Source organism: Gallus gallus, chromosome 1 (assembly GCF_016699485.2).
Source record: "Gallus gallus isolate bGalGal1 chromosome 1, bGalGal1.mat.broiler.GRCg7b, whole genome shotgun sequence".
NCBI classification, from domain to species: domain Eukaryota; kingdom Metazoa; phylum Chordata; class Aves; order Galliformes; family Phasianidae; genus Gallus; species Gallus gallus.
In genome coordinates, this window is record NC_052532.1 from 33,178,446 (window position 1) to 33,195,824 (window position 17,379).

General features: G+C 41.4%; 2 protein-coding genes and 1 non-coding gene across 7 annotated transcripts in view; all 3 read left to right on the plus strand.

Annotated features, from left to right (window-relative positions):
- MON2 (MON2 homolog, regulator of endosome-to-Golgi trafficking) overlaps nt 1–10,419 on the plus strand; it is a 78,016-nt gene extending 67,597 nt beyond the window's left edge. For 3 of the 5 annotated variants that reach the window (XM_015281478.4, XM_015281484.4, XM_015281491.4), the window contains one exon: nt 1,605–10,419. In XM_015281478.4, coding sequence (XP_015136964.1) covers nt 1,605–1,768 — 164 coding nt within the window. In that variant the 3' untranslated portion in view covers nt 1,769–10,419. The remainder of the gene's footprint in view (nt 1–1,604) is intronic. The other 2 variants (XR_005857370.2, NM_001199605.3) reach the window with 2 other exon arrangements.
- LOC124417589 (collagen alpha-2(I) chain-like) lies at nt 8,638–10,419 on the plus strand. The gene has a single exon (XM_046943747.1). The coding sequence runs from the start codon at nt 8,789–8,791 to the stop codon at nt 9,452–9,454; it is 666 nt and encodes a 221-aa protein (XP_046799703.1). The 5' UTR covers nt 8,638–8,788; the 3' UTR covers nt 9,455–10,419.
- MIRLET7I (microRNA let-7i) lies at nt 9,584–9,667 on the plus strand. The gene has a single exon (NR_031393.1). It is a non-coding gene; the product is annotated as a microRNA let-7i (primary transcript).
- Nucleotides 10,420–17,379: the final 6,960 nt, after the last annotated feature.

Below are 17,379 nucleotides of genomic sequence, written 5' to 3' on the forward strand. Positions count from 1 at the left end.
AGGTGCGCTCCCCAGTAAAAGGGGTGTTCAAATTAAAGGGATGAGCAGGCTGCTAAACACTTAAATGTGAGGTCTTGCTTCCCCTCCCTTTCTGCTATAGTACCTCCTGCCCTCATAATGAGAAACAAATGAGAAACATTTCTTTGTTCGTTGATGCTAAGTGGTGATGTGAAATGTTTGAAAGATGTATTTAAAGGACTGATTGCAACTGATGGCCATGACTTTATTTATGTGAACAAGTCCTGTTCCTCCTGTAGGCTCCACCTTCTGTATGCAGACAGTTCCCACCAAAAATGTTGGGAGATACTAAGTGAACTTCTGATAAGTAGATGATGTTTTTGTCTGTACCGATGGGTAGTTTCCCTTCTTCTGTAGTTCCAGATATTCAAGCTGTTATCAGATGCTCATTATTATGCATATTATTAGTATAATCATAATACATTGTTAAACTAGCTGCGCTGTACCCTGCAACTCTGACAGATTTGCATATATATCACCTCCATCTACCTTCCCTGCTTTTGATATTAAGAGGAAGGGAAAAAACCTTGTAAATCCTGAAACAAAGTAGACTTCCCAGGAGAACATAGGTAGGTGGGTTTTCTGAAAGATGCGATGTTCTGCAGCATCAGTGAGCAGGGAGCTGTGGTGATGCTGTTGTTTCCTTGGTTGACAGTAAGAGGCTGAGGACAGAACTGTGCAAGAGTACATAAAGCTTCTAGCATACCCCGAAGGCAGTTAAAGGATTACTTGGCTGGGGCTCTCTTTTGAAGGGATAGAGTGGCCAGCTCAGCTGCATTGTTGCCCATAACCTTCTTACTAAAAATGAGCGATCACCTGATCAGTGTGTGGCAGTGACTGCCAAAACTGCTGCATACTTTCTTATGAAGAGGGCTACCAGACACATTAGAGAATCACTTTGCTCCTACTTCTCTTACTTTTGAATCATTTTATTTTTGTGATAAAATTATTAACGTTTGAAATCAAGGTTTTGTGCTCTCTTGAAATCAAAGTTAAAGCAGATAAACAAGGAATTGATATAGTAAATAAGATTCATATACTATGTTTATTTTCAATTGTTGTACTAACAAATACTACCGTGGATATTGTTTGTGCTCTGGTCCAGAGTTTCTCCCTCTGCTTTTTATAGTTCTGGTAATCTGGAAATAATTTGAAGTTAATAGATAGTCTTATTGCTGATGTTTCCAGAAGTAAAATGTGTGTCCAATTTTGCTTTCTATGAGTAGCTGAGAAAAGCCAGTAGAAAAATGTGTGCGTGTTATAGACTTAACAGAAGTAGTATCTTCAAAGTGTTAGATGCTCTTCATCCAAGAAAATACAGTGGGTGAATCACATGTAGAAACAAAAGCACACAACGCCATTTTGTGGATCTGTCACCTGGCTTCCACCTGCTGCTTCAGAAGTGTGGCTCTACTGCAAATCCTACATCATACCTGAGGGCCCTGTAGAGATGTCTTAGTGTCTCAGTAGCACTGCGTACCTGTGTTTGGGCATGTGAATGTGTCCTTAACTTATTTATTTAATAAAGTGTAGCAAGAATTTTGAACAGTACTAAGTGATCTGATCTGTTCTTCTCTTCATTGCAGTTGATGCTAACACATGGGCACAAGTTATTGCCTTGTACCCGACTTTAGTAGAATGTATCACCTGCTCCTCATCAGAAGTGTGCTCTGCTCTGAAAGAGGCATTAGTTCCCTTTAAGGACTTCATGCATCCACCAGCATCCAAGGTACAGAACGGAGAGTCTTGACCCCATAAAACTTTTTTTTTTTTAATTTTTGAAGGAAAAAAAGTATCCAAAAATGTTTGTTCCCAGGTGACGTTTCTCTGAGAAAATCTCTTGTGGTTAGTACTTGGCAACCAATGCTGACTGCCTTTTAACTGTACTAACAAGAGCTCAGTAATTCATGAATACAAGCTATATCTCAAAGGTTCGAGAGTGAGTAGCAGTGCAAACCTTTAATAATTTTAACTGAGTAGTTGGAATCGTTTATAATCTAATGTACTTGCTACAGTATCTTGAAGTGGTGATTGAAAAGTGGGCTTATGTACAGCTTGTTGTGTATGTGTTAATGATGTAATTAAAAATATTTCAATTCAGTCAGATTTATTAGGCTGGTGTTTTGCACCCTTTTTTTGAAGTACGAATTGTACTAAAATTTTATGCAAGATGGTACTGTAACATTCCATATATCTGTAACCAGCCTTTGTAAACAAAGGGAACTGAAATACTTGTGTGTATAATAAATGGTACAGTTCTGTATAAAATAGTTGCATTTATTATTTAAATTCTTTTTAAAATATTGATAATGTTAAATGCTTGAAAAACTATTTATTATAAGCTGTATGCTTGCATTTTTACTTATACTTTGCCTTCTAAATTGCCAGATATGCTTGTTCATATCTGATCATGTTATTAGTTTTTTGCTTAATTGAATGTATCTTCTCTGTGGCCATTGGTTATCTAAATGAAGAGGTCATATGACAAGATTGCAGCGAGCAGGCAGTAGCCTGCTGATCTCAAACGTCAGTGTCGTTGACCTGGAATAGGTTTGAATATGCAGAAATCCACTGTAGCACTTCGACACTACCATACCTCACTTCATAATATATTTCTTTTGAAATGTTTGTTATACTCAACTCTGTTCATTTTTGTAGTTGCAGCCTTGCTTTAAAAGATACATATTTGAGGGTCATTAGTCTTTTTTGACCTTACTTGCAGGTATCGTAGTCTTTGAATCATGACCCAAGAAAGGGGATTTCAAATATCTGAAATACTTGGCTGTAATACTTTGTTCAGTAATTTTAAGTGCTTTGTTTTGTAATGTCTTTTAAATCCAAATTGTTCTAACCTTTTAATTATAAACTCTCTGATATAAAACCATGAGAAGTGTATTTTTGAAGATAGCTACTCGTTTAGAAGTTCAGTAAAATTTTCATTAAGTAAATGTGAATTTTCTTTCCATTTCACATAATACATAATTGAAGCAAAACACTTCTAGTAGTATTGTTTATAAAATTTGTGACAGCGTTTAAACTCTTAATGAAATAATGATTCATTAAATGTTTCGCCTGTGTTCATATATTTTAGCCTGTGATGTGAAAGCACAAAGGTCAAATGTTTAAAAAAAAAAAAAAAAGAGGAAAAAAAAGGTGCCTTTCTGTGTATTTCAGAGCTTTCCTTTAGGCCTTGAAGTCTTTGTAGATGTTAAAAGTGATTACCATGGTGTTAGATCTGTTCGCTTTACACTTTCCTGACTGAAAGGACGTTAATTGGTACTTGTGAATAGAAGCAGAAATTGCAGGAGCTTCAAGTCAAGTTGCCAGGAACTGATCAGGGTTAGAAGTACCCTCTGCGAATAATGTTTGTAACCACACCTTTGAACAGCTTGCTCCTATAAAATTCCAGTTTTGTGATCCTTTCAAAAAGGATATTCAGAGAGGGAGGCTTGAAGATCTTGCACATATCTCTTTGACCAAAGTTGCATGGAACTCAACCTTCAAATGTGAATAGTTTTTAAAGAACACGTTTTACATTAAGGAAACAAAGACCTTCCTTTCTATTTTTTGTCAAAATAGCCTGTTTGCAGAAGCAGATGTGGGTCCCAGGTACAAATAACAAGATTATTCGTACTCTGAAAGTGAAAACCTTGCAAATGCTCTACTACTTAGTGACAGATAAGACAAGGCCTATTAAGTCCTCAAAAAAAGCAGGGAGTTGAGCAGAGAAAGGGTATTAATTTGCTTTAAGATCTGCTAACTTAACAAGAAATTCTGGAAAGAGGCATGCAAACCAAACTGTGGATGAGTTTGTTTATCATTAATTTCTGCCTGCTTTTTCAGTGATAACACAGATTCATCCTGTCTTATTAAGCAAATCTTCAGCTTTATTTTAAAGAGGGTGTGGGGCTGTGTGAGTCTTACCTGATTTTATCATCCATAGATATTAATCTTCCAAAGGCTTTGAAATAAATTACCACTAAGGTTGCTTTCCTTCCTTCCCTCTTTATTATCAAATGAATAATGTCTGTGCTATTTGAGGCACATTTTGGACATGCAGGTTGAGGTTGACCATACTCAAAATACTTTTTGTATGAACAGTTTTATTTTAACTGACTGATTTCTGTGAATAAGAATTATTCTGTTCTCGGTGCCTTGTCCAGCACTCAAATATTTCCTCCAACTTAAAGTATCAGTTTATTTTTTTTATTTTTTACTTTTTGCTGAATATTCTTAGGGCTTCTCACGTAAACAGCATTCTTGAGTATTTAAATTTCATATTCTTACATCTGTTCCAAGCAAGGCAGTTTTGTTCCTGAAAAAATTTAACGTTACCTATTGAGTAAAGCCTTGTCCAAGTTGTTCTCTTCAAGTCTGTAGGGTTGCTTAGGCATGTGAAATAAAATAAATGGACATTTTCAGGATTGAGGTCTGCGTTGTGTCAGTGAAATCAACTAGAAAAGGTTGTTCAGCTGAGTGTATAGAAATATGTCAGCTGGAAGTTAGAAGAGAAACATTAACTGCCAAATGTAACCACATAATTCACTTTTTTTCTTCTTCTCTGTAACCTTAAAAAGAAATGTGGAGTGGGAATCCAAAGAGAAAATGCGAGGGTCTTCCACATTATTACAAGGCTCATATCAAGACTGTTGATTACTTGGAAGAACTCGTATGTCTCAATGCCATGAGCATTGCCCCAATGTACACAAGGATTTAACATCACGTAGTAGCTCTAAGAAGGAACAGATGGCTAAAGCAGGAAATTTCTTACATGAAAAGTTATTCTTAGAAGCATCTTTGTGGACCTTTGTTAGACTCTCTCTAGTATGTCCATGACTCTCTTGTGTAAGTTTTGGGAGCAAGGACACCTGTTAGTCTACACAGTATTTTGCTTACCAGGGCAAGTGCAACTCCAACAAAAATGACTGTAGGAGTTCATGTAAAACATAGATTTCATTTGGGGAGTAAATAATCTTCAAGTTTCACAAGTATGTTTTAGTAAAAAAATGTGTGTTTTGCTATACTGATACAAGCATATTACAGTGGTGTTATTGCCTTTGTTTGTGCTGGAATGTAGATCAGACAAGGCTACTCATTCTTTCTAAATAAATAAAATAGAACTCAACATTTATTTGTTTCTTACAACCTTCAGGTTTTATTCAGTGGAAACACAGATAATGATGTAGGTAGGACGTACAAAAAACTCTCTTCAGATTTTGAATTACACAGAATGATTTCACAATAAAAAAAAGTGAAATTGCATGAAAAGCAGTACTACAAGTATGCTAGAAAACAGGATTATACAGAACACTTCAATTGGGGAAATTGTCTCCCAAACACTAAGATGCAGTTCATCAAGATAAATGTAAGATTCTGCACTCAAGCAGCAGTGAGTTTTCTCCATTTTATTCTGCCACCTTTATTGAATAGGAGACTGATGGTTTCCCATGTTTTGATGGTTTTCCTTAAGAAATTACTCCAGTATAAAAATGGCTGTCCTTAACACTACCAAAACTGGTTCTGAAAATGTTTTACAGCAGTGTTTGCTAATTAAAGGAATCTCATTTGTCAACACTATAATCCCCTATCACCTGAAGCATGTTCTCAACAGAAAGGATGTGTTAAACACAGCTACCATCTTAGTTTTTGATCAGAAATACTGAAATACTGCAAAGTTGAAACATACTCAAAGGCCCCAGCTTATGCCTGTTTAATATTGTTAAGAATGTATGTTGGTTTGTTTTTTGTTTTGGTTTACTTTTAGTCTTTCAGGAGGGGTTGCCCAGAGATAAGAAGGAAGGAAAATCCCTTCTAAGTCAGATGCCTGTTTAGCATATTCAGTTTTATTTTTGAAGACCGTGGTCTTTAAGCTGGAATGATAATTATTGCTCTCTGTGTACGGAATACCTGCCTTAGGCTTGGAATGAGCTAAGTGACTTGGCCATGACCAGTAATATTTCCAAAGCTGACATCTTCAAGATTGCTGAAGCTGGTGAGGGTGACAGACTGTTGGGAAACCTAGGATTGCCTTCTCTGAAGTTTTTAATGTTAGCTATTTCTTGGAACAGTTAAAATTGTCAAGGAATTGCTTAAGTTTCTGGCTTCCTTGCCAGAGGACTCTACCTTCTTTCCCCCATCACATCAGGTCATATCAGGAAAGGGACTGAGACCCCACAAAGAAACAGCAGTCAAAACTGGATTGCCACCAATAGAAGACCTTTAAAATGCGCAGACAGAAGTCTGGTTTTGATCAACCTCTTTCACGAGCAAGCATGGAAAGAGACAGGAATATTATGCACATAGTACTACTCGTATGTCCACGTACAAAGAACCAGTTTCTGGAGTACATCAGAACTATTACTTGCAGATATGCTTACTGAACATCTGTTCATGCCTCCAGGTTTGGTGTTGTAGCACGATATGGCACTGCCTTACCTCTAAAACAGTCCTTTGACTCTGCACACAGTACTGCCCTAGAACAAATGAGGAAAGACATTTACATTTCTTTTAGAGAAGTCTTATTTAAATATTTTCTCATAAAATATGAAATCAATAACCTGTGTTAAAGCCGAATGCACTATAATCTCTTAAATTTTTAAGCAGTTATGTGTTGGCAAAGCCTTAAAGAGAATGCAGTGAACTGACGGAGTAGTATGCAGCCCTGCCTTGTTAGAGTGAGAAGCAAGTTTTTGAAGAGCTAAACCATGGTCTGATTGTAGTAGCTTCTTGCAGCTCAGTTGTACTTTATCCAGCTGAAGTCAAACAATCAGTTCAAAGTTGGAAAAAGTTTAGGAGCTGAAAAAGAAGAAAGCTTGCTTTTTCCTCTTCCATGCATAGGAAAGGTCTGTGAGGGTAAAATGTACTTTGTCTAAAAGCTGAATGGTAGCTACAAACAGTTCTGTCTCTTTTTATCATTAGGTATTTCCTGAATGTATCCAGCACATCTGAAACAGATCGATGTAAGAAAGAATTAGCTTGAATGCCTTTTTCCATATAATTCTACTTTGCATCCAAATAGAGCCCTATGATGACTAATGGGATGTTAAATAATTGGGAAAAATGTACTTAGAACATTTTCTGGAAAAAAAAATTGAATTTAAAAAATAAGATACTGAATTGCTAATTATATACAGTGCATTTCCTAATTGGAAAAGATGGCAATCTTAGCACAAATGCTATTGTTTAATTGCAAGCAAACATTTAAATAATTGCTAACAAAGTAGTAATCTTTTCAGAAAGATAAATACAAGTGCAAGATAAGGCAAAAAACAGCTCCCTGCTTATTTTTATCACTATTAAAAATAAGTCACTTTTCTGGTTTTGTGTGTGTGTGTGTGCGTACGTGCTTGTGTGTGTGTGTTTTTCAAATAAGCACTTAGGTTTTCCCATTTGTGCTTCTTTTTCAGAACTGCTTTTTTACCCATACACAAGCAGTAGAGTAGAACCTGCACTCACCTGGTGTACCCATTCCTTCATAGTATTTAACTTCCTCTGCACTGACCTCAAATAGCAGAATTACTCTAAGTCTTACTGACCCACGTGAAATATCATTACGTGGCTTTATGTAGGAATGAGGCCTCTTAGAACGTTCAACTTTGCAGCCAGTATCAAAAACATACCAGAAATGGTCCGTGTATTTCCTCCAGCAGAATGTCACTGGTTTCAATGTCTTTTAAACAAGCAGTCGATGTACTATCAACCCTGTTGCCAACATAGGTGCAAACTTTAAAGCAGACAACTACAGGATCATTATAAAGTATTGCCATCTTTGGATCTCGGAGGCAGCGTTCTGGCTGCTTTCCAGCATGACTTTGTCAACAGATTTCCTCCAAGTTGTCACTGGGTTTTATGCTAGGACCAAGCTGTGTGGGTAGCTTTGTGCTGAGAAACCCAAGGCTATTCTATTTCCTTTATGTTCAGTTGCACATAGGGTCATTTCTGCACCCTCCATCTCTGTGGGTTTGACTCCTGCCCCTAATTCCTCTCGTGCTGAATGGCCTGGGTTGAAAGGGACCACAGTGATCATCGAGTTTCAATCCCCCTGCTTTGTGCAGGCATTGGTAGCGATTTTTTGGCAGTTTGGTCACCAGATGTGTTGAGGGACAAAATGAACTTGCTTAAAACATCGGCGCTCCTAACTTTGCGTGCTCTCGTAATGACGTTCAGTCAGTTTCTAGCACGGATCAATCGCACTGTGGTCTATTCCCATTTAAAAACACAAGCGCCTTCAGGTTCAGATTTGACTCAACAAAAAAGGCGTTCGAACGCACAGTCCCTCCGCGCGGGGTGCGGCGCGTAGCGCTGCCCTCCCCCGGACCGGGCTCGGGGCCTCGGAGCGCTGCCGACCGGCACTCCCTCCCCGCGGCCCTCAGCGCCCCTCCGCCCGCGGCACTGTGAGACAGTCGGGCGAGGTCCCGCCGCGCCGAGCTCCCCCCGGCGGCGGTCCCAGCAAGCAGCCCCAGCGGGCGGGCGGCTCTTCCCGCGTCTTTCAAGGAGCCCCGGATCGAGAGCGGGAGCTCCCCCCTCCCAGCATCCTCCGGACGAGCGTTAACTCCCCCCACTCGCGCAGTCCGGCGGGAGCCGAGGGGAGTGGCGCAGCGCTCTCCTCCGAGCAGCGGCCTTCTGCCCGCCCGCCCGCGCCATCTTGAACGCGAGCCGGGGGCAGCGGCATCCCCTCCCTCCCCAAGATGGCGCCGGCCGGGTGAGTGACATGTCCAGTCACGTGGGCAGCGGATGAGCCCCTCTCTCCCCCCCGCCTTAAACGATCTCTATGGTTCGGCCGGACACACAGGCGGCGGCGGTCGGCGGCGAGGGACGGAGCCGCGGCGGGAGCGGGGCCGCCCGGCGCCCCTTTGTCTGCGGCCTCGGCAAGGCGAGCGCTTTCCCTTCCCCGATCGCGAGGACTGCGCCCCGGCGCCCTCGAGGGTTCGGCTTCCTTCTTCCCGCCGGCACCGCGGCCCGGGAGAGGCGGCGGGCGCTTCCCGCTGAGGGCGCCGGCGCGGAGGTCCCTCCCGGCCCTGCGGGCGGCGGCGCGGCGGAGCTGCGAGAGCGGGGCCGGGCAGCGCCCCCACCCCGCGCTCCCCGGGGGGCGGCGGGGGTCAGCGCCGGGACGGGGCCGCGGCTCCGCGCGGGGAGGGTCGGGCGGGCTGGGGGTGGTTGTCTGCCGTGCCCGCTGCCCCCCGCTTCTCTCCTTTCCTTCCTCCCTCTCTTCTTTCCCTCCCCATCTGTTATAGGTGTGCGGAGCGGTGGCACTTTGAAATTAAACGTGCCCTCTGCTGCACCAGCTGGGGTCTGTGATGTATCTGATAAATGGAGCTCTGCCCGTCGGCTTCAGGTCATGCAAGGAAAAGGGCAGCGCTGGGGAGGGAGCTGGGCGGGGTTTCCCTCCGCTTTTCAGTCAGACGAGAGGAGTCTGGTTGATGTCTGCAGCAGATAAAGGAGACGAGGATCATCAAAAGACCCCAGAGCCCTTTTATCTTCCTGCTGTTTTTCCCTGTAACTTCGTTTATCGGTGACGCGGTGTCTGCCTGCTCGTTCCCCCCAGCAGGGGCCGGGTGCGCCAGGCCTGGCTGAGGTAGTAGTTTGTGCTGTTGGTCGGGTTGTGACATTGCCCGCTGTGGAGATAACTGCGCAAGCTACTGCCTTGCTAGTGCTGGTGATGATCAGCTGCAGACGAAGACAATGACAATGGGAATCCCCTTTGTTTTCCCGGGATTGGACGCTGCTGAGGTGGCAGCGGTTCTTTTCCTCTCTTCCTCTCTTCTCCTCTCCTCCTGCCCAGCCGTGGCCGCTGGGACGTGCGGGGTCTGACCCTGTCAGCGGGATGCTGCTGCTTTTGCAGCCCGGGTGAGAAACCATTAGTTTCACGCTGCTTGGAGGGCACTTTAATTTGATCTGAAGAGCAAGTGTCTGCGTTTTTTCCAGTGCTTACACCTTCTTATTCACATGGCACCGCTGGAAGGTGGATTTTCTATTTCTTGAAGACCGAGTGATGACTAACTTGTATTTTCTGTGTTCTGAGTATGCAAAACTTGTACGTGTGATCTTAAATGCTCTGATTTGAACAGTAAAAGATCTGAATATCTACCAGGAGTGAAGTATGTGAATTGCTGCTTTCCTTACAGTGAGAAGATTGTTTCACAGTGTAGTTTACTATCATTGTACGGCTTGGTGCCAGCAGTGTTTTTTTAGGTGAACTTCTGAGATTTTTATTTCTGTATTGTGATATATTCTTTGTGAAAAAGAAACCGTGAGTCTTCTCTTGTGAATTAATTGAAATTGCTGGTATGTTCATAGCGTTGGCTGAGGGTATCGTTTTGATTGAAATTCAGCGTGTTGACCGAGCGCTTATTGCCATGGCTTAAACTTGAAATACATTAAAGCATTTACAATAAATGTGCATAACTGTCTCTTATGTTCCTAAAAATGAGAGTTAATTTTTCAGCCCTTACGAGGTCTGGCTGCAAGCAGGTTATGGTTAATCCTTTCAGTTCACAGCGAAAGTTAAAGCTGTAGCTAAGCACTTCAAAGTTGATGTATTAGCACTGGTTCCACTTCACAGTTCTCATGTATTATTATTGGTAAGAGTTGGGTAAACTTTGAGATATTTGGTTCTTTGCCTCATTTTTTTAAACATTTGCACTCCTCCTGCATTTAGAACACACATAAAGGTTGCTCTTTCACCTCAGCTGAATGTGAAGTGCCCTGCAGAATATAAGGAATGTTCTTGCTGGCAAGTTTAATTTAGTAATACTTCATTTGTATACTGAGCAATGAGTTATCTGCTCATTCAAGCCTTTCCGTAACATAAAGCTAAAACATTTTCATGCTTGCTAATAGCATGTTAAGTGTTCTCTTTGAGACAAAATAGCTATCAAATTTTAAACATACCCTGGATTTGTTTTTTTGTTTGCTTGTTTTTCCCACCTTAACTGAAACAGGCATGGGGATACAGTAGATGCCTGCTTTTCACATCCCAAGAAACAGCAGTTGGCAAACGAATCCCCTTGAGGATTGCTCTGGAAGTTATGGTGGTATTTTCACCATCTACCTTTAGGCATCTCTTTTAGCTGGGTAACCCACTAAGTTCATCTTTCAGTGGAGGTGGCAGAAAGAGATTCTTGATGTAAATCACAGTTTCAAGCGCCCCTAACAAACATAGTTTGATCTCAATGGTCCTTTCAGAGGAGTTTGCCTCTGCAGGTTGATTGCAAGGGAGGTGAAGGAGCTTCAGCTAAGCTAAGTGCCTGTAGGTGGGTGGTGTGAAATTGTCCTCTATCTTGCTTTCTTTTCCTGTGCTTGGGGAACTTGAGTAAAACCAGGATTTGGCTCCCTTTGTGTGTGTGGTTTTTCTTTCTCCTGGGCTGAGCAAATCAATGGGAAAAGATGTTCCAGTATGCATCCATTAAGTACTTACCTCCTGTGTAAAATCTCTCTCTTAAACTTCATTTGCTGCCTAAGTAATCAATTGTTCATGCTGTGGATTGTAACTTCAGTGTTCAGGGAGGGTGTCGAGAACCCGTACTAAAATAAGACAGAGCTACTACAATAATGCAGGTTGGGGTGGGAGATTGCTGGTGAGTGGTTGTGCAGTGGTTTGTCCTCATGTCCATGTAGGACTCAATTATGTATTGCTTGGGAGGTTTTAGGTACACAACAATGATTTCCTCAGGGAGCTGTGTTCAAGATGTATAGTTTTGCAATAGGGATTGCCAGACCTTTCTTAGGGCAGAGCCCCCTTGCATATAGAAATCAGAGTCCAGATGAGTCCATGCTTAGCTTTGTCATAGTACTTATTGCTTAACTGTCCAACTTGCACAGCTTATTTACATGAATAATGCTGCGACATGATGCTTGAAGGCAAAAAAGATTAATTCTTCAGTGCAGTGGAGAACCTCATCTTAGTGATGTTGCAAAATCGAAGCTGGTATTACTGAAAACACTGTAAACCTAAAATGGAAAGAGTAGCTGCTATCTTCCAAATCCAGTGATCCCTTATTGTGATTTGATGAATTAGTTTGGAAAGAAAAATTGCATCATGCCAATTAAAAAGCTGTACTGCTGGCACGTTATTGTCTATGGTATTGTTTCTTGCTGAATTTTTTTTCCCTTTTATTCTTCAGAGGTTTCACTCAGTCAAACTTCTTGTGTGAATTTGTTATAGAAATTAAAATAGGCACATGGCTGAGTTGATGGAATTTCTGTGTAAAGTTATTTAGTTTATAGTATCTCTATTGTGTATTGTTTGCTGTGCTGGATGAGAAAGTACTGCAAGAAATGTTCCTCCGTAGCTTTTCTGAGCACTTCTTTTGACTCATGGAATAATAAAAACGTATTGAGATTCACAGCATAGACAATTAAGCTTTAGATGCTCTTATTCCCTGTTTTGATGTCTTTTTGTGCTATTGTCTTACCTATTTTGTGAAGAACAGTCACCAGCTGCTCACCCCTCCAGCTACTGTCTGTCAATGCTGCTTCTAAAGATACTGGCAGACATCAACCTAAAATCTTAGATTCCAAATAGTTGCTTCCCTGCAGGGTGCAGTTGCCCTCTGTGTCACCAAGGAGAGTGCTGTGTTCCCATGCTAGCAGAACTGGTATTGGAGCACTTGCCTCCACTGAGGCTGCCCCTGTTCTTCTGCTGTAATGGATCCTGGACAGCGCACATAATGGGTGAGACCTCCTGCTTACACTAGGGAACAGCTCAAGACAGTAAGGGGAAATGCCAGTTTCTAGGGAGTTATATCTTTAAGCACTTGAAGTATATAAGCACATAAGCACTTGAAAGATATCAGTTCATTTGGTAAGTTAGATGTACTGCTTTGCATAGGATGCTTTCGTTTCTGTTAGAATGAGCGTTAAATTAACAAAAGTAAATGCTAGCGATTCTTAATGAAAATGAATCCCGTTCTTTGCAAGGAGTGAGGATTTTGGGTATGTCTTATGCCTTGTACCACAAAGGAATTAGTATGAAAGTGCTGGCATTGAAGACAAGGTAATACTTACCCCACTGTCTGTGTGAGGGTTTGCGTGTGTTGTGGGAAGAAGGGTAGTTCTGCTTTTGGTCCCTTTTTGAGTTACCACTTCAGGAGGAACTGTTGGAGTGACCCACTGTTACCCATGGCACATGTTCCCAGAAGGTTGTGCTTGATGCAAACACATCTCACAGGCAAGCAAGATCTTAGTATGCCACCTGCAAAGAGGAAACAGTTAAGTGTGGAACTAAAGGAAAAAGCATGGTCATACGTTTCCAGGCGATTTGAAGTCTACTTTTTAATCTAGTTGCTGGTTTATCTGGTAGAAGTCAGTATGCTCTGGGGTTTTCTTTTGCTTGTAGTTTGCTTAAAGCAGCTGCTGATGCTTTGTGTTTACGTCCGAAGCTTAGTTTTCAGTTTGAAGTACATCTTGTTCCCTCTGGTCCAAAAAAGGAGTTGGTAACTGAGCACTGAGATCATGGCTTCATATAAAATATGTTCATTCTGTCTGTGCTTCAATGTGTTGCAGTGTGTATAAGAACATGAAGGAGGAATTTTCTGGAAATTTAAAATGCTTTACATGAACGTTACATTTTACTTGTATGAAGCTTTGTGATAGCTAAATACATTCCGGTGTTTGAAGTAAGAAGTAGTGTCCTTAGTTCAATGAAAATTGTATTGCTCTTGCCCAATAAAATGATACTGTAGATGAGCTGTGTTTCTGTAGAGGACCACGGAATGCGCCAGTCACCAATGTATGCAAGTGTGACAGGCAGGCTCACATGTTCCTCTCTCATGTTGTGGTAAGTGTGGCTGTATGCCTAATAAAAAACACCAAGAGGCCAAAAATGAACTGAGACATCTCTTCGTGAGCCTCTGTCATGGAGCTTAGAGAACATTCTGAGAGCCTTATCGCTAAATCGATCGCCTGCTTAATAGGTATGAATTCAGGTAAGAAAGCCACCACCTGGCTCCATTTTCTGTTTGCTTAGTGTTAATGAGATGAATCCTGTTGCTTGTTTTTTTTTTTTTTCTGAATGACATTTAGCTATGTTGTAGATGAACCACGAAGTATCCCTCGAGGAGAATGACACCAAGGAGGGAGATGTTTGACAATCTGCATTCTTTTTGTTCTTTCTCTTCCTAAATTGAAAGCACATTTTAGAAGCTGAGGGAGATACGGGGCCAAAGTACAGTCATCTGTGAAATGCTGTGATAGATGCATGGGCTGAGCAATGCATTCTGACTCTTGTTCATGGAGCTGAAGCCCTGGGCTTCTTCCAGATTATCAGGTCACCTCTGTACTGCAAGTCAGCAGCTGTGCTTTACAGTGTGAAAGCTATTCCTATATTTCTTGCCAATGCGGGCTCTTACAGTGAGGGGACTGTTCATCTATTGCATACCTAAGGACTATACCAGCATGCATAATTTATATGAGGGTCTTACATAAGCCACAGCCCTTCAGCATGTCCTGCAAAGTCAATCCACTGCTGTATAGCACCTAGTTCTCACTGCTTCCATCTAGCAATGACAGCTTCAAGGCCATCCACATTAGGTGCAAGGAAACAAGGTTATCTACAGTGGTTGGAGTTCAGTACTTGCCTATCTGCTTGATGTCAAATGGGCCCAGTGTTGGCATATACAATGGGCTGCAGCAAAGATGTGATAGTTGTGCTTCATGTGATCTTCTTTCCTCACTACTAACTGTACGCATTGTCAATATATGCATATTCATTGTCACTGTCCATACCTATTTTGTGCTGTTGTGTTGCGTAACCCTGCCTAATTCACTCAGTGCTTTGTTAGATGCTGAGATTCTGCAGCCTAGCAGTCTGGTGTGGCAGTGAAACAGTAGCCCTTTGAGCTGGGCCCATTGGCAATGCCATCAGTATCAGTGTGGCCCTTCGTGCTGCAGAACTTAAATATGGACAGAAGAAATGCTTCTGTCAAAAATGGTCACAGCAGGTTACTTCTTTATAAACTCACGTGTGTTTGTCTAGAATGCCTGGAGGTAAGATAAGACTGAAACGGTAGGTATGCTTATACAGTTGGAGAGCTAGCACTGCTATATACATTAAATGTTACTGGTGTGCCAGTCTGCCAACTACAATGCTATCGTTTTCTAGGTCCCATGTATTTGTTCCCTCTCATGACTTGGCTTTTCCACAACTCCCCAGCCTCATTAATTTCTTGGTCCTTTCTGGCACCTGAAGGATAGTTTTCTAGTCATGGTTCTCCTTGATGTTGTACATGCTTTTTCATGCATCCTGTCCCCCCTGCTGAATTTCCTGCTTTAGTGCATGATTTTAGGCTAGAGTAGAATAGAAAATGGGGAATGATGCCAGAGGAAGCAAGTAGTTAAGTTCTACCAATCTTTTTTTTTTTTTTAACATGATTGAAAAGTAATAGCAGTCTGATAAGGTAACAAAGTGCAAAGCTTAAAATAGATAAACAGCAGTGTTAGTGATCAAAACCCAAATAAAATGATCAGTACAAGCTCCATAGAGAACAAAGGCCCTTAAATATTTATGCAGTTTGTTCTCCTCTTCCTTCCCCAGGCTTGTACTACCAACAGCCCTGCTGCTGTAGCAGTGTGATGGTATTCAGGATATTGTGTCCTCTGGTAACCTCCAGCAGCCACCACATAAGCTGCAGCTCACTGAAGCTGGATTTAGAGGCAACGCTCAAACGGTTCAGGTATATTAGGGTCTTCTTCAGAAAGCTCTACTGTGTGGCTTAGCTGGTGTGATCATGTGTAAGACTGGCCAGATGGCTTTGGTCAGCTCGTGCCAGGGTTAAGCTTGGCATTTACGCACAAAATCCTTTATGGTAACACTGAGAACTTTGCTTCTCACTGAATTGCGTAGGAGTAGGGCTTGTGGGTAGCTGTGGAACAGGAAGACCCCCTCCCTTCAGAAAGACAAAGAGAGTGAACGTCACAAGTAAGCAGCCTACAGGACTGCTGCCTGGGGCCTGTCTACTCTGCTGATTGCATCCCAAGGCCAAAACTAGCAGTTTTCTACATGTGTTCAAATCCAATCATCAACAATCTAAAGGCAAAATACTACCTATAATGATAGCTGCTCATGATGCGGTGATTGATAGGACAGTACATGTGGAGCATTTACTGTTACAAAGCAATAAGAAATGTTTTATTAGTCATAGTCCAACATATTTAATGCTGTCAATTGTGAAGTATGATATCTGCTAGCAAAAAAGTAGGCTACATCACAGGATGTGTTGTATAAAGACCTAAAAGTAGTTTGAGATAACAGATGGTAACTCTCAGTCTGTTATATAAAATTATTTGTAAACGTCAGGAAAAAAAATAAAAATAGAATTAATGCAGTCAAAAATTCCTGCCAGTTTAAAGACTTTACTGAAATTGTATCTGATAGATAATAGGATATTGTGACAGGAAAGCAATACAGTGGACCTGGTGTTTTAAGAGTTAAGTCTAAATGGTAGAATGGAAGGGCTTTCCCTCTCTTTATCTACTTTGAAATTCATTGTGCAAGTAAAATGATGCTTTTACTTGCAAGTCAGCACCAATATGGTCACCACAGTTGCAGCAAGTTCAGTTGTGATGCAGTGAAATCAAAAGCCCTCAGACCAAGCCAAGGCAGCAAGGAGCACTGAGGTATCTCACTGTCTTTACTGACTTTTTACTATAGCCCCCACCCATCATCTGAAGTAGACAACTTTTCCTTGTCCCTTTGCGCCTCATTTTCTTCCTCTTTTCTGGTCCTTCATGTTAATTAAGTCCCGTTAAATTTGTCAGAAAGTTGCTTTCTACTACCTAATAGACATGTAAAAAGGTGATGTCTTTGGTGTGACAGTAGTTTGACCAGAGCCTGAAGTCACTGAAAGATGGCTCTTGTCTTTTCTTTAGTAGTGGCTTGTTTGGAAGAATTTCTGATACCAAATGGTATTATCTTATTTGTTTAGCACTTATTTAATTTCCTTTTTTTCTCTTTTTATGCTTGTACCTCCCTTTCACGTTCATGGCATAACCCCTTAGGCTATTTCTGTTTGTTTTCCCATCTCTAGGAGCATTGGTAACAGTGTCTTAGTTTGTCAGCATTGACAATACAGGATTCTTTTTTTCTGTTCTGTATTTTGTATATCTAAAATAATGAGAAACAATTAAAGCTTTAGGTTATAATTCAAATCATTTAAGGGATTGTACTTTTCTAGGATGGTTGCCTGGGATAGAATATGAATGAACACGTATGAGATTGTTGGTCTCATAGAATCATAGAATTGCTCAGGTTGGAAAAGACCTTAAAGATCATCGAGTCGAACTGCAACCCAACCATCCTACCCTACCCCTAACAACCCTCCACTAATCATGTCCCTGAGCACCACATCCAAATGTTTTTTAAAC

Excerpts from the sequence above, each read along its gene's own strand:
- LOC124417589 (XM_046943747.1), top strand. The coding sequence starts at position 8,789 with ATGGTTCGGCCGGACACACAGGCGGCGGCGGTCGGCGGCGAGGGACGG.